We start from the raw sequence: 13,368 nt of genomic DNA, 5'->3' as shown, positions 1-13,368 counted from the left end.
AAAAATTTATGTGATACCCCATTTGATCCTAATTGCTATAAGTTTTTAACATTAACTGATAATAAATCTAGTTGCTAAATTTGTACCATTGCATTACTTGAATCCTCGCTTAGCTAATAAAGAAAATGTATTTAATCCGAATCTAACGTAGGGAAAAGTACCTATTTTATTTATTTCAATATATTAATATCATGCATGTACTCTAAGAAGCCGACTTTTACAACATTTTCTCTAAATCAAATCTGAAAATTTATGTAATACCCTATTTGAGAGTGATTTGACCTGACATTGTTATTATGCCTTACGTGTATAATTTAATATTAATAGTTCCTTTTTCAGAATTTCAAACCCTAATTTTCTTTAAACTGTTATAGATGTACCTACCTATAATAACAATTTCCAAGCTTCATTTTTATTTATTAATTGTTTAAAATTTTTAATTATGATTATACTATAAGTAAAGAAAGGGGGGAGTATATCCAATTGAATGGTGCCTTGAACATTGGGAAAGCAATTAATGGCACGCGGATTTGAAGCATTTTGACAAATTGACCGGTGTGTTCCAATTTTGAAATATAAAAAATACGAGGGGCTTGAGTGCAAAATAAGATATATATAAATCTACGTGTTTTCCGGACAAAGATTAACCCAAGAATCTAGCGTATAGCTCACTGTATACGGTAGAAGCGACACTGCTAATACACTTTATTTTCGGTCATCAAGGGAAAAAAAATCTCGAAACTCTTGCAGGCAAACAAGCAATTAGAGTGGACCCCACTGCGTAAATTTTCTTTTCTTTTTCTTTCCACAGGTATTTACTTCATTTCTTTTCTTTTCCGGTCGGCTTCAATCTTCCATTTCTTTGTGTTTCTTCTTCAACCCGCTTCCCTTTCCTCCTGAAATAATCCCAACTATTTTTTTCTTCCCTCCTTGCCTATGTGGTTGGTTTATCTGAATCTCACGCACAGTGGGCTAATACCAAATTCTTTACTTATCAAAGCGAATCGTGTGTTCGAGAGGCTTCCCACAATGCTTGGGAACTAGGATTGATTTGGTGGTCATATCCATAATTTTCTTCCTTGGGATTACTTTGACGGTAAGCTCTGCATTTCTTCCCTATTTTTTCTTTTATTTTTGTTGTTTCAGTCATGGGTTCTTATCGTTGTCTTGGCTTGAGTTGTAAATGACAATTTCTTTCATGGAACTTGGTCTGTTGTGGGAAAGTATCGAAGGTTCTAATTGATTGCTATCCGCGCAATTGAAGAGTGATTGACGATTTTATCTAATTTCTCTAGATCAGTTTTTGGGTGAGAAGAAGTTTGGTTCCTTGGGTTTTGTTATTTCTTATGAAGTTCTTGTTCAAGTATTTATGTTTTCGTTCACTTCTTCTAGTGTGTTGAGCACATCCGAGTACTCGCAATTTCAAAGATTGCAACTGGTTCTCATTTTTATATTCTTTATATATATGTATATGTATATGTATATGTCCTATCATTTATGTGGTTCAAACAGTAAGTTCCTTTCTTTTTGGTTTTTATCAGAGTTTCGTGTTCCTGGAAATAAAATGTGGATCAAGAATTAACTTCCTTACTTTGGTTTAGACATTCCGCGTAACAATATTTGAGACCGTGCGCAATCTACACCCTTTTTGGAGTCCGTACTAAGTTCGATTGTAAATATCACCAGATAGTTTGATGCATGCCGGCCATAAAGATGGATGAATTTCTTTTTGAGTGCTCTGTTTCTAATTGATGTATCGTTTTTGATCCGATGCTGCTCTATTGTTTGGACCGTAACTTTTGATCTTCTATCTCTCACCGGATTGAATTTCTGGAGTTTGTTGTGCCATGTTGGCATTTTAGTGGCTGACAATTCTTTTGAATTCTCTGCCCCCCCCCTCTCACACACACAGGTGATAACTGATTTTTGTTTCCTCTGGACTTGTTTGATTTATGGAAAATTACGATTGCAGAATAATTCTACATGCTCTTGTGCCTGATGCATCAATCAAGGAAAAAAATGATTTCCTGCTTTTCTTGAACATATTTTCACCTGTGAGAAAAGCCCTTCTTATAGTTGGAATATGATCTCTTGCTGTGAAGTAATATTTATTTTGATTGATATAATCAAGCAGCAGAAGTTAATGTATAGATGTTCATTTTTTTCCTCTTAAAGTAAATGTCCTCCACAAGTAGTAGTGGTTATATTAGGGAATTTCTAAAGTGTTGTTATATTTCATGTAAGGAACAGATAAAGCCTCAAATGATTTTTCTCGGACATCTTATTGAATTCACGAATTTATGCAATTTTCATTTAGTCTTTAAGTGGATTTTAGCCTCAAGTTGTCATTATGACCAATTTCATCTCTGGATACAATATTTCTATACAAAGATACGACTGTTTAATTGGAATTTTATTGTTCACCAAGTATTTCTTTATCAGGGAAGGGAAGAAACCAAATTTGAACTATGTGCATCTACAAGTTTAATTAAAAGAAGTTATTTTTTTAGTTCGAAACCTATACTGTTCAGTTAGGAAATTTTGGTTTATTCAAGATGGTCTTGATTATGAAATTGGTTCAACATTTGTTTTATACTGATAATTTTTTCTTGGACTTGCATCGGGATAGGATCAGGCCTCTTTTTAATTGGCCATTTCTGCATCAGTTTTGGACCGGATGTGTAGTATGTGCCATTATTGTGGTGCAGGCCTGACGGACTCAAAACTTGATGACAAGAATCGAGGCAATCAGGGCAACTTAAAGTTGGATAGCAAAGTTCCCATCAGGCCTTGTAAATTTTGTGGGGAGAAACAAAAGAAAGAAAGCGTGAAACGGGACAGTACTAGTCCTTGTATGACACCACTGATTAGTCCCACCACTTCATTGTCTAGCACTGACAGCTGTGCTTCCGTCTGCAGTAAGTTACTGTTTTCTTTGTCAATTTTATTTTTGATTTATTATTTATCCAATATTGTAAAATTGTAAAATTATTAATTTGAATCTAAACCCCTCATTATCTGATCTTTCAGGTGATTTTTCAGTTGACATGAATTCCTCCGACAGGTACTTTTGTCAACAGAGAGCTGTGATTATAATTGTTACCTTGGGCTTGTTCAAGTTCTTATTTAATATGTTTTTGGTAGGGTAAGTCGAGAAGAAGCCATGGTTGATGTTAGTAGGGAAGATCATGACTATAAATTGAATGAAAAAGCGCAAAACTCAAGCTTAAAGTATTCAGAAGGAATGAGTGAAAAATCACTTAATATCATGGAAAACAATTCCGCAAAATGCAATGGCCACAATGGAGGGGATGTTGTGAGAGATGTGGAGATTTCTCAAGGACAGAGCAGTCAAGAAGCAAAAGCGGATAGTTCTGAGAAGCCTGCTTCATCTGTTGATGAAGAACCTGAATATTCTATTCCTGAAGACTTGGATATCCAAACATGGGAACCTCCTGATCCAGAAAACCTACAAGATGATGTAGACCATAATGTTGGTTGTGATGATGATGATGATGAGTGCACCGATAGTGTGAACTGGGGTGAGCCAACCTCTTTGAATTGCTCTAAAGATGAATTGAGCGGGTCTTACAAGTTCAAGGAGGAAAAGCTAAGGGCAATGCAAGAAGTAATAAATGGGAGATTTAAGGCACTTGTAGGTCAGCTTCTAAAATCTGTTGGTGTCTCCTCTTCCAATGATGGTGGTAACAATTGGGTGGACATAGTCACTTCTTTATCTTGGGAAGCTGCTTCATTTTTGAAGCCTGACGCTATTGCAGTTAAATCAATGAATCCTGATGGGTATGTTAAAGTAAAATGTATTGCAGCTGGTACATGCAGCCAAAGGTAAAAATAGTTCGACTGTAAGAACTTATTTCAAGGTGCTTTGTTAATATTTCAACTGAAATTTTAGATAATTAGTTGTAACTCAATCTTTTAACTATTAGTGGTTTTTTACTTTTTGGATATATGTTGCCTTTTATACAGCGATATATAAGTTTTCGTAATGCTGCATTCATATTTTATTATGTGATTTTCTTTGGCTATTTGTATTCCGTTCTATTATATTTGTATTACGTGGTTACTGATTATTCAAAAAGAATTTTTGTTTTGTTTTGTCCTTTCTGTTACGTTGTTGTCAATGTGATTTTCTCCCAAAATGTTGCGTGGGAAGTAAGATATCCTTGAGTTCTGCTGACTTTTCTTTTCCTATCCTTCCAAGAAACTTCCTTTGTCCCTGAAATGCTTTATTTTGGTTTTCAACTGATAATTTTGTTTTGTACTGTAAACAATTCCATGGATACTCGCTCTGTTTCATGTATGAGATGTACAATATTGTTTTTTGACCTAGACATTAGTCCTGTATACTCATTATATTTGGTATTGCAGTCAAATTATTAAAGGTTTGGTCTTCAAAAAACATGCTGCACACAAGCACATGCCAACTAATTACAAAAATCCAAGGCTGTTGCTGATCAGTGGGATGCTTGGCCATTCTTGTAGTGGCCTGTCCTCATTTGACTCTATGGAACAGGTAGTTAAATTGATTTGGTTTCTGTCTGATAGGAGCCAAGATAAGGGATTCTATCACTGTCCTTAGTGTATTCTGTCTCTAATCATTTACTTGCTAACAGGAGAAAGACTATCTAAAATCTATAACCGACCTTATAGAAAAGTGCCACGCAAATGTTATTTTAGTGGAGAAAACCGTTTCTCGTGACATACAAGAGTCAATTCTGAAGAAAGGAATGACACTAGTACTTGATATGAAGCTTCATCGCCTTGAAAGAGTTGCACGTTGTACTGGTTCACCAATTCTATCATGTGATAATTTGAATGGTCAAAAGCTAAAGCACTGTGACTCCTTTTATTTTGAGAAGTTTGCGGAGGAGCATGCTGGTCTTGTTGAAGGAGGAAAAAGGCCCATCAAGACTCTAATGTTCATTGAGGGCTGTCCTACGCGATTGGGTTGTACGGTATGCCTTTACTTGTACTTATAATGCCCTCTGTCCTTTTTAATTCTAAATCTAAAATAATGAGGTATATAAACTAACATCATTTAGTTCTTAGTTATGACACAAATGTGTATCCTTGAATGTTGAATTTAATGTTATGTTTTTGCGTACTAAAATGTTAATTTTGGCCAGGGTGTTCAGAGCCCCCCCCCCCACCCGGCCGGGTATCTTGGTTGAAGTCATTATGCTATGAAAAATCAATCTAAAGATGTGCTTGGGTAACTTACAGCATAAATACACTATGTTTGGATAAAAATATATGGTAAATAAATTTAACTACAAGCAGGAACATGCACATGATATAATAATTCACCACTGTCTACTTATATCCTGAAGGCTGTAGTTGAAGATTTTTTTCTTCCTGCTGATGAGTCTCGCATCTAAAAGGGTTCTATTAAGTACTTCCATACCTTTGCAGATTTTGCTGAAGGGAGCAAATGGTGATGAGCTGAAGAGGGTGAAATGTGTCCTGCGGTGTGCAGTTGTCATGGCATATCACTTAATCCTTGAGACTTCTTTTCTTGTTGACCAGAGAGCAATGTTCTCTACCATTTCTGCTGCTAATGTCGCAACACATACCCAGGCAACTGATGAAAAATCCCATAATATAGAGTCCAGTGATTCAAGCATCCCATCTGTAGAGTGTTCGTCTGCTGAAAACAGACCAGTTAGCATTGAAATTCCCATATGCAATGGATCCCATGAAGGAAACAATGACAGTTCAAATTTAGGGCCGGAAGAGTTTTCCCCTGTTTCCCATGAACCATTATTTCTGGATTCTCAGCCATTTCATCTTCTTTAAAGAAAGTTCTGGGTGACAGTTTTCCCTTTTCATCTTCTGCTCCTTATCAAACTCTGTCGGCATATTTTGGTCTGAATGAAAGGGAACTAGATGCGCAAGTCAACAAATCAGTTTCTCTTCTAGAAAATCAAGAGACAGATGACAACAGCAGAATTGAACCCAGGAGTTTGTCTGATGGAGAGACAGCACCAAATGGTAGACAATCCCAGTTTATTGGCCTGAGTGAAGGGGAACCAGATGGTCAAGTCAACAAGCCAGTTTCTGTTATAGAAAATCAAGAAACAGACGGCAATCGACAAAATGAAGCCAGAATTTTTTCTGATGAAGAGAAATCATTTCATTTTAGAAAATCGCAGAGTTTCCCTGGGTGCTTCGAATTTAATGGAGACAAAAGTATAGTGGGTGATGATAATAACAATCAATTGCAAAATAAAGATGATATCAATGCTGTGTTGGATTCTCAGAGTATTTTGGTCTTGATGTCTAGCCGGAACGCCTTAAGAGGGACTATATGTCAGCAAAGTCATTTCTCGCATATTATGTTTTACAAAAATTTTGATGTCCCTCTCGGAAAGTTTCTGCAGGATAATCTACTCAATCAGGTTTTCATTTATTTCGTTTTTTTTCCCCGTTTAGTATTTCAGTTTTAGTAGATGACTGAAGGGGTAATGGGAATACGGTGCCTGCATCTATTTAAGATAGGTTTGCATGTTGTGAAGAGTAGGGTTTCACTATTTCAGAAATAAATTTTGCTAATTTGATCTAATCCAATACATATTTTATGCTTTCCCAGTTCTTTGAATTGTTTATCTCTTGTTCTGTGACATAACATCACGTAGGATTGAGTTTTGGTGGTCACCAGAAAATGATGAGCACCCATTGTGGATGACCCAGATTAAAATGGATGGTCTAGTTTTGATGTTACTTTATTTTTTTATATTTTTCTAGTTTTTTATTTGAATAAATGTAGAATCTACAATAAAAATCTTCTACTTGTCACTCTATAAAGAATGATTTTTTCTTTTTAAAATTATAAATTAAAACCCTTTGAACAAGGACCGACCAAATCTAATTTATTTGGATGGTACAGATCTCAATGTAGCAAGAAGCACTGAAACTAAAACCCAATATATAACTGCTGCCTGGTTTTTTTTTTTTTTTAAATTATTTTTTACTATGATCTATCTAATTATTGTATTGAATGTGCAGACAAGACTTTGTGACACCTGTCACGAGTTACCAGAAGCTCACTTTTATTATTATGCTCATCACAATAAGCAGCTTACTATGCAAGTTAAACAACTTCCCCAGGAGAAGTGTTTACCTGGAGCAGCGGAGGGGAAACTTTGGATGTGGAGCCGTTGCGGAAAATGCAAAATTGGATCAACTAAGAGAGTGTTGTTATCCACCACTGCCCGTAGTCTATCATTTGGAAAATTTTTGGAGCTTAGCCTTTCTCATTATTCTTCCAATCGAAAGTCAAGCTGTGGCCATTTTCTTGATAGGGATTTTCTGTACTTCTTTGGGTATGATGATTTCTCTTTACTAAACCATTTTCTGTGAGCTTACATGTTTCTCAACCTTGCTGTTGGTGAAAAGGAAATGAAATACAATAAACAAAGTACTGGAGTCTGTCATAGGAAATTTGGTTGTGCCATGTGTTGCTTAGAATAGCCTGTACTTTTGAAAAGTACAGGTTTAAGAAGACACATATACATGCTCAGATCATGGGATCAGATGGAGGATAATTAGATTGTAAAGATAAGCAATTTTGGTGCTATTCTAATTTTATATTCCTTGGTAAATTTTCCTTTTAATTTGTAGCATTTTGAAAAAGAATTTTAATATGTGTGATCAATACGTCAATTTTTAGAATCTTATTCCTTTTATATGCTTTCAATGATTTTGAATGAGGGTATTCCATAATCTTTAGTTAATTCCATCTCATAATATTATCTCTGAACTTTAGTGCGCCCAAATTTCTTCCTTTATGATTTTGGAGCAACTCAGGTAGAGGGCTAGGTGTTAACTCTGCATGTTATGCATCTTTTTATGTGTCTTATAGTTATTTTACCTTTCATGCAGATTAGGTCACATGGTTGCCATGTTCAGATATTCTTCTGTCGCTACTTATACCGTGTGGATGCCCCCTAAAAAGCTAGAGTTCACTGGTGCCATTCGCAAAGATTGGCTTCTTAAAGAGGTTGAGAATGTAAGCTTCCCTATTTTGCTATTTATACATTCCTGATGCTGTCTTGATTGTTGGTGTCCAAAATTAATATGTTTAGTTGATACTAATTTGTCTAATAAAGTTCCTGCACTAATTAATCTTCTTCTACGTGTTAAGGTGTTTATGAAAGGCATATTACTGTTCACAGAACTTGCAAACTGTTTGAAGACATTAAAAGTTAAATTTGACGGTTCTGCTTTGAACCTTGGAGGATCAATGAGAGAGTTCTCTGAGGTTGAGGAGATGTTAAAGCAAGAAAGAGATGAGTTTGAGGTTAGCTTTCTGTTGCTAAATGATTTTGATATTTTTACTCGATTCCCCTCAACTAGAGTAGTTGTTGCATTTCAATGTAGTAATCCCTAAATACTTTTTCCCCTTAGCTTACACTTACAGTTCATTCACATTTTGATTTGTCAACTATGAGATTTACCAACTCTCTTAATAGTTTTGGTGCTGTACATACACATAAACAATATTTTGAAACACATTCTGATTCCTAGAATAAAGGTGAACTGCAATGTTTGATAGAGGAACTGATATATTTCTCCCTCCAAGCTTAGTATATCTATTGCCTACATTACTGTGCACATGTAGAAGTTATACTTTCAGCATCGAATTTTCATGCTCTAGTGATTTTGATTATTTTTCTGAATTGAAACTTTTCATTTGCTGCTTTGGCTTAATATTTATGTACTATTCCTGTGTCTGGCTTTGTCACTGTAACAGGTTAACATTAAGAATGCTGTTGCTAAGAATAGTAATCCCGGCCAGGCTGCCTACATACTTCTGAGTCTAAATCGTTTGATGTGGGATCTACTGATTGAATCTTGTGTGTGGGTTCGACGCATGCACTCATTATTCTCACCAGATGTATTAAGAGTTGATTCTGGTGTAGCTGAGAAAGTTAAGCAAGAACTTAGTCATAATTCGAAATTGGAGAGCGCCATTAACGAAGAAAATGGGTCTATAAATAGGAATGTAGACGTGGAAGTTTTGTCAGACTCACCAATTGAAGTAAACGAACTACCAGCAAAGGAAATTCCAATAATAGGTCCTCTTGCAGAGGGTAATGAACAGGATGTTCCTTCTGACACTCCTAACGCTCCAAGCAATTTGGATAAGCCTATTATGGGTCATGTGAGCCTGAAAAGATCTTCTGACCAGGAGTTGAATTTGAGATTGGAAGATTTTACAAATTATCCTTCTGCAGATGGAAATCTCCAAGCAAAGGATTTTGTGTCGAATCATCAGGTTTTCAAAGATATTAATCTCTCGATCTCTGATTCAAAGGTATTAAACAAAAGTGCGTCCTTGCGTTCGCCTGGTTCCAACTTGCTGAATTCAAATGAGTGGTTCTGGGAGCCTTTTGTTGATATTCGACAGGTGAGCATAAGGGAGCTCCATAAAAAATGCTTGCTTAAATCCGAATCTGTTAACAGCTCTATTACTGAACATCTACCTACAGCCAATCAGCTGATTGCTGAGGAAGGTATAAGGCTGCACGTCCCTCTGAGGACAGATGACCATGTTGTATCTGACTATGAGGGTGAACTCTCAAGCATAATTGCTTGTGCACTGGCCTTGCTGAAAGATTCATCTGTGGTGACAGAAGTTGACAATGAGAATTATAGGAGAGAGAGTGGAACTTCGTCAAAAGTGACTGAGATTTTGGACAGCCTGACTGATATATCATCTCCCCATACAAGTATAGGTAGTGCAGCAGACACTGATTCTGTCTATTCAACAGGAAGTGCTTCTTCTGAAGAGTCACGAGCCTCCCGAGCATCAGAAAACAATGGTACAGAGATAGCTATGGGATATGTGAAATCTCTTGGAAGGGAAAAATATTCTGTGATTTGTCAATATGTTAATCAATTCCGTGAACTTCGAAATTGGTGTTGCCCATCTGAGCTAGACTATATTGCTTCTTTAAGCCGTTGTAGGAATTGGGACGCTAAGGGTGGAAAAAGCAAGTCTTTTTTTGCCAAGACACTTGATGATAGGTTCATAATAAAGGAAATCAAGAAGACGGAGCTTGATTCTTTTATGGGGTTTGCTCCTTTGTATTTCAAATACATGAAGGAGTCATTTGAGTCTGGTAGTCAGACATGTCTTGCAAAAGTTTTGGGGATATATCAGGTTGGTTTACTGTCTCTGTTTTGTACATCTCTTGTACTCGACTGAAGTTTTGCCCTGTTTTTTGTTTTTCCATTGATCTCAGCAGTTCATGCTCTCTGTAGGTAACTAAAAGAAATGTAAAGAGTGGGAAAGAGTCTAGGCATGATCTCATGGTGATGGAAAATCTTAGCTACAATCGCAATATTGCTCGCCAATACGATCTTAAAGGTGCACTTTATGCTCGGTACAATACTGCTGGTGATAGTGCTGGGGATGTTCTTCTGGATCAGAACTTCGTGAATGACATGAACTCTTCTCCCTTGTATGTTGCCAATAAAGAAAAACGTCTTCTTCACCGTGCTGTTTGGAACGACACAACTTTTCTTAATGTAAGTCTGCATTTAAATCGTTATAGTATCCTGGACCCCACCGTTTTTCAGTGTATTTAATGATTTTCGCGATGAACTTGTCCTTCTTTGAACTAAATTCATCAATGTTACCTGTGCTTAGAGAAAATTGGATTTTTAATTTTCTTCCATTTCTCCCATTTTCTCTCATATTTTGCTGATTGTCCTTGACTGGTGTGATCCTTCTATTTTTCTGCGGTAGATTTTTTTATCGCACATTTTTTCTGAGGTAGATTTTGTGCGTATTGTTGATGACTCCAACATGTGTGCCCCGTGGTTAGTTTGTGTCTAATAGTTCATGGTTTCCTTGTTGTGCAGTCGGTCAATGTGATGGATTACTCCTTACTTGTTGGAGTAGATTCACAGAGGCGCGAGCTTGTTTGCGGGATTATCGATTATCTCAGGCAGTATACCTGGGACAAGCATTTCGAGACTTGGATGAAGACATCACTTGTTGTGCCCAAGAATCAGTTGCCAACTGTAATCTCTCCCAAAGAATACAAGAAGAGATTCAGAAAGTTTATGTCTACACATTTCTTGAGCGTTCCAGATCACTGGTGCAATAAGAAGTTCACTGATCCTTTCAGACTTTGTGGCTCTGGGGAAGATGATTCTGCCCAACAAAACAAAGAGGGATGACGAATGGTTTCTGGAGAGTCAATACCTGGTTTCTCAATATTTTTTAATCAGTTGAAATTAGGTGTAATAGTGTACAGAGGCAGTCATTATTGTTTACATCATATGCCCTAGTCCTGTCATTCTGCCATTTTCAGCAATATTCTAGGGATGGTGTCATTTCGATTGGTCCCTTCTGTCCACAGGATGGGATGCGTATGCCTTTTGTACAGCGTTGGGAAAGTGTAAAGATTTACTTCAAATCAATGAAAGGTCCAATTCCTAGCATCTTACTTCAAATCAATGGAAGGTCTAATTCCTAGCATCTTTTTCCCCTTGAATTTTTGTTTGGGAGACGAGCTAAGAGGAACAGAGGATCCTTTGTATTAGTTGACTGGAGTAGAAAATGAGGAGGGAGGAAGAGAGATGGTTGATGAAATTCACTACTTACCTTTTCTCGCCACATTCTCTAATAATCATGGGAAGGAATCATGTCATATTTATAATGTAATATAGCTTAAAAGATACTTGTTTGATCCTATTTATAATCATGTTCCAACGAAATCATGGGAAGCCTTAAATTTTATTATGTCTTAAAATTTAATTTTTTTAACTTTACTTTTATTTGATATGCATTACTTCTTATGAGAACTAAGTTTTTACAATAATAAATAAAAGGTAAAATTTCAAATTTGTATAAAAAAATTAAGTGATGACATCTATATATAAATAAGATAAAAAATCTTCTCTCTATTCTCTGCCTGGGGGGGTAATTTTGTAAGATTTTTCTCATTTAGAGAAATAATATTTAAAAAGGAAGTTTTCAAATAAAAAAGAAGCACAATACGTTATGGTGCTTGCGAAATTTAAAATTTTAATACGCGCCATTGCCTCTGCAAGATGACTTAAATTTTTCACTTTCTCGCCGCTCAAAATTCATTTGCAGAATGACGTATCTGCCTGAATTCCCAGTAATGGTGAAGGTTCCCTTAAGAATTGTTAATTGGTGGGTTTCTTCTGGAAACATGGGAAAGCAATGACATCTCCTAATTAACAAGCAGGCAAAATATGCCTTATTGCTTGAGAAAGAAATACTCCTCCATGAATTTTCATTTCAAAGGAAGGAACATATCCCTATTCCACACGATCTTAAAATTAAAATCGTCACAAGCTTCCTCTTGTAAACATTCTCCAACCTCATTTCATTGGGGAGATGAACAACTCAACAACAACCCAAGACTTGATTCTCCACGCTGAACAAAGTGAAGATGAATTCTATAACATTGATGACTATGAGGTTGATGAATCTTACTACTTCTACATCATCAATGCAATTCTCAGTGGCACAGCCAGGCTAAATGTTCTGTTACCCACGGCCACCATTCTTGCTTTCAGCATCTTCACACCAATCCTGACTGATGACGGCGAATGCAGCGTGCTGAGCCGGTGGCTCATGGGCGTGTTTCTGGCCATCTTAGCAGCGTCTTGTGTGCTCTTCACCTTCACAGATAGCTTCAGAACAGCCAGTGGAAGGCTGTGTTATGGGGTGGCAACATTCAGAGGGATATGGACTTTCAATGGAGGAAGGAAGAAGCCATGTGAGCCGTCAGATTATAGACTGAGATGGAGTGATCTCTTCTATGCTGCACTTTCTTTGGTCTCTTTTCTTGCTTTTGCAGGGTTGAATCATGATGTGGTCAAGTGCTATTACCCAGGAATTCCCAGAAAGGTGACCAATACTGTTCCTCTTGTGGTTGGTTTTGTTGTGAGTGTTTTGTTTGTGGTGTTCCCTTCTAGGAGGAGAGGGATTGGTTATCCTTTCTTGTTGCAGAGAGATCCTTTGTACTCCAGAAAATAAATCTTTCTGCTTCTACATGGGTTGATCCTCTTACACAAAAATATTATCATCAAGTTACCTGGGGTGCTAACATTGTAATGCTTTTCTTTTCTATGGAGAAAACTCCAATGGAAGACACTCCAATTTTTAGTTGCAGAAGAATATTTTGAGCAAGATAAACATGCATAAATAGAAAAATAGAAGACAATAAGAAAAATTCGAAAATGTAGAGCATTAACGCTCTTTTTCTCTTGAAATAGCTTCTTTACAATTTGCACTATTCTATATAATGGGAACATTACGTATAGGTCCCAAGTAACACAATTTATAAATCTAAAGTCCTC

The 13,368-nt window shown here is 36.5% G+C and overlaps 2 protein-coding genes across 2 annotated transcripts; both read left to right on the top strand.

Moving 5' to 3' along the window:
* Positions 1–849: 849 nt before the first annotated feature.
* LOC114759330 (putative 1-phosphatidylinositol-3-phosphate 5-kinase FAB1D) lies at positions 850–11,491 on the top strand. The gene is given in 14 exon segments (XM_028948497.1): positions 850–1,096; positions 2,630–2,918; positions 3,031–3,064; positions 3,145–3,846; positions 4,390–4,534; positions 4,635–4,976; positions 5,434–5,778; positions 5,781–6,419; positions 7,027–7,343; positions 7,903–8,029; positions 8,165–8,320; positions 8,774–10,186; positions 10,288–10,554; positions 10,891–11,491. Coding segments are annotated over 13 exon segments (5,040 nt in total). The 5' UTR covers positions 850–1,096; positions 2,630–2,686; the 3' UTR covers positions 11,212–11,491.
* Positions 11,492–12,400: 909 nt separating this feature from the next.
* Positions 12,401–13,045, top strand: LOC114759333 (protein DMP2-like). The gene has a single exon (XM_028948500.1). The coding sequence runs from the start codon at positions 12,401–12,403 to the stop codon at positions 13,043–13,045; it is 645 nt and encodes a 214-aa protein (XP_028804333.1).
* The last annotated feature ends 323 nt before the right edge of the window (positions 13,046–13,368 follow it).

Source organism: Neltuma alba, unplaced genomic scaffold (assembly GCF_004799145.2).
Source record: "Neltuma alba isolate B1F8T4 unplaced genomic scaffold, ASM479914v2 tig00010818_pilon, whole genome shotgun sequence".
Taxonomy (NCBI): Eukaryota; Viridiplantae; Streptophyta; class Magnoliopsida; order Fabales; family Fabaceae; genus Neltuma; species Neltuma alba.
The sequence above is the reverse complement of the archived record's forward strand: the minus strand, read 5'-3'. Positions and strand labels throughout refer to the sequence as shown.

Bases quoted from the DNA above. Each gene is read 5' to 3' on its own strand.
- LOC114759333 (XM_028948500.1), top strand. From the start codon at position 12,401: ATGAACAACTCAACAACAACCCAAGACTTGATTCTCCACGCTGAACAA.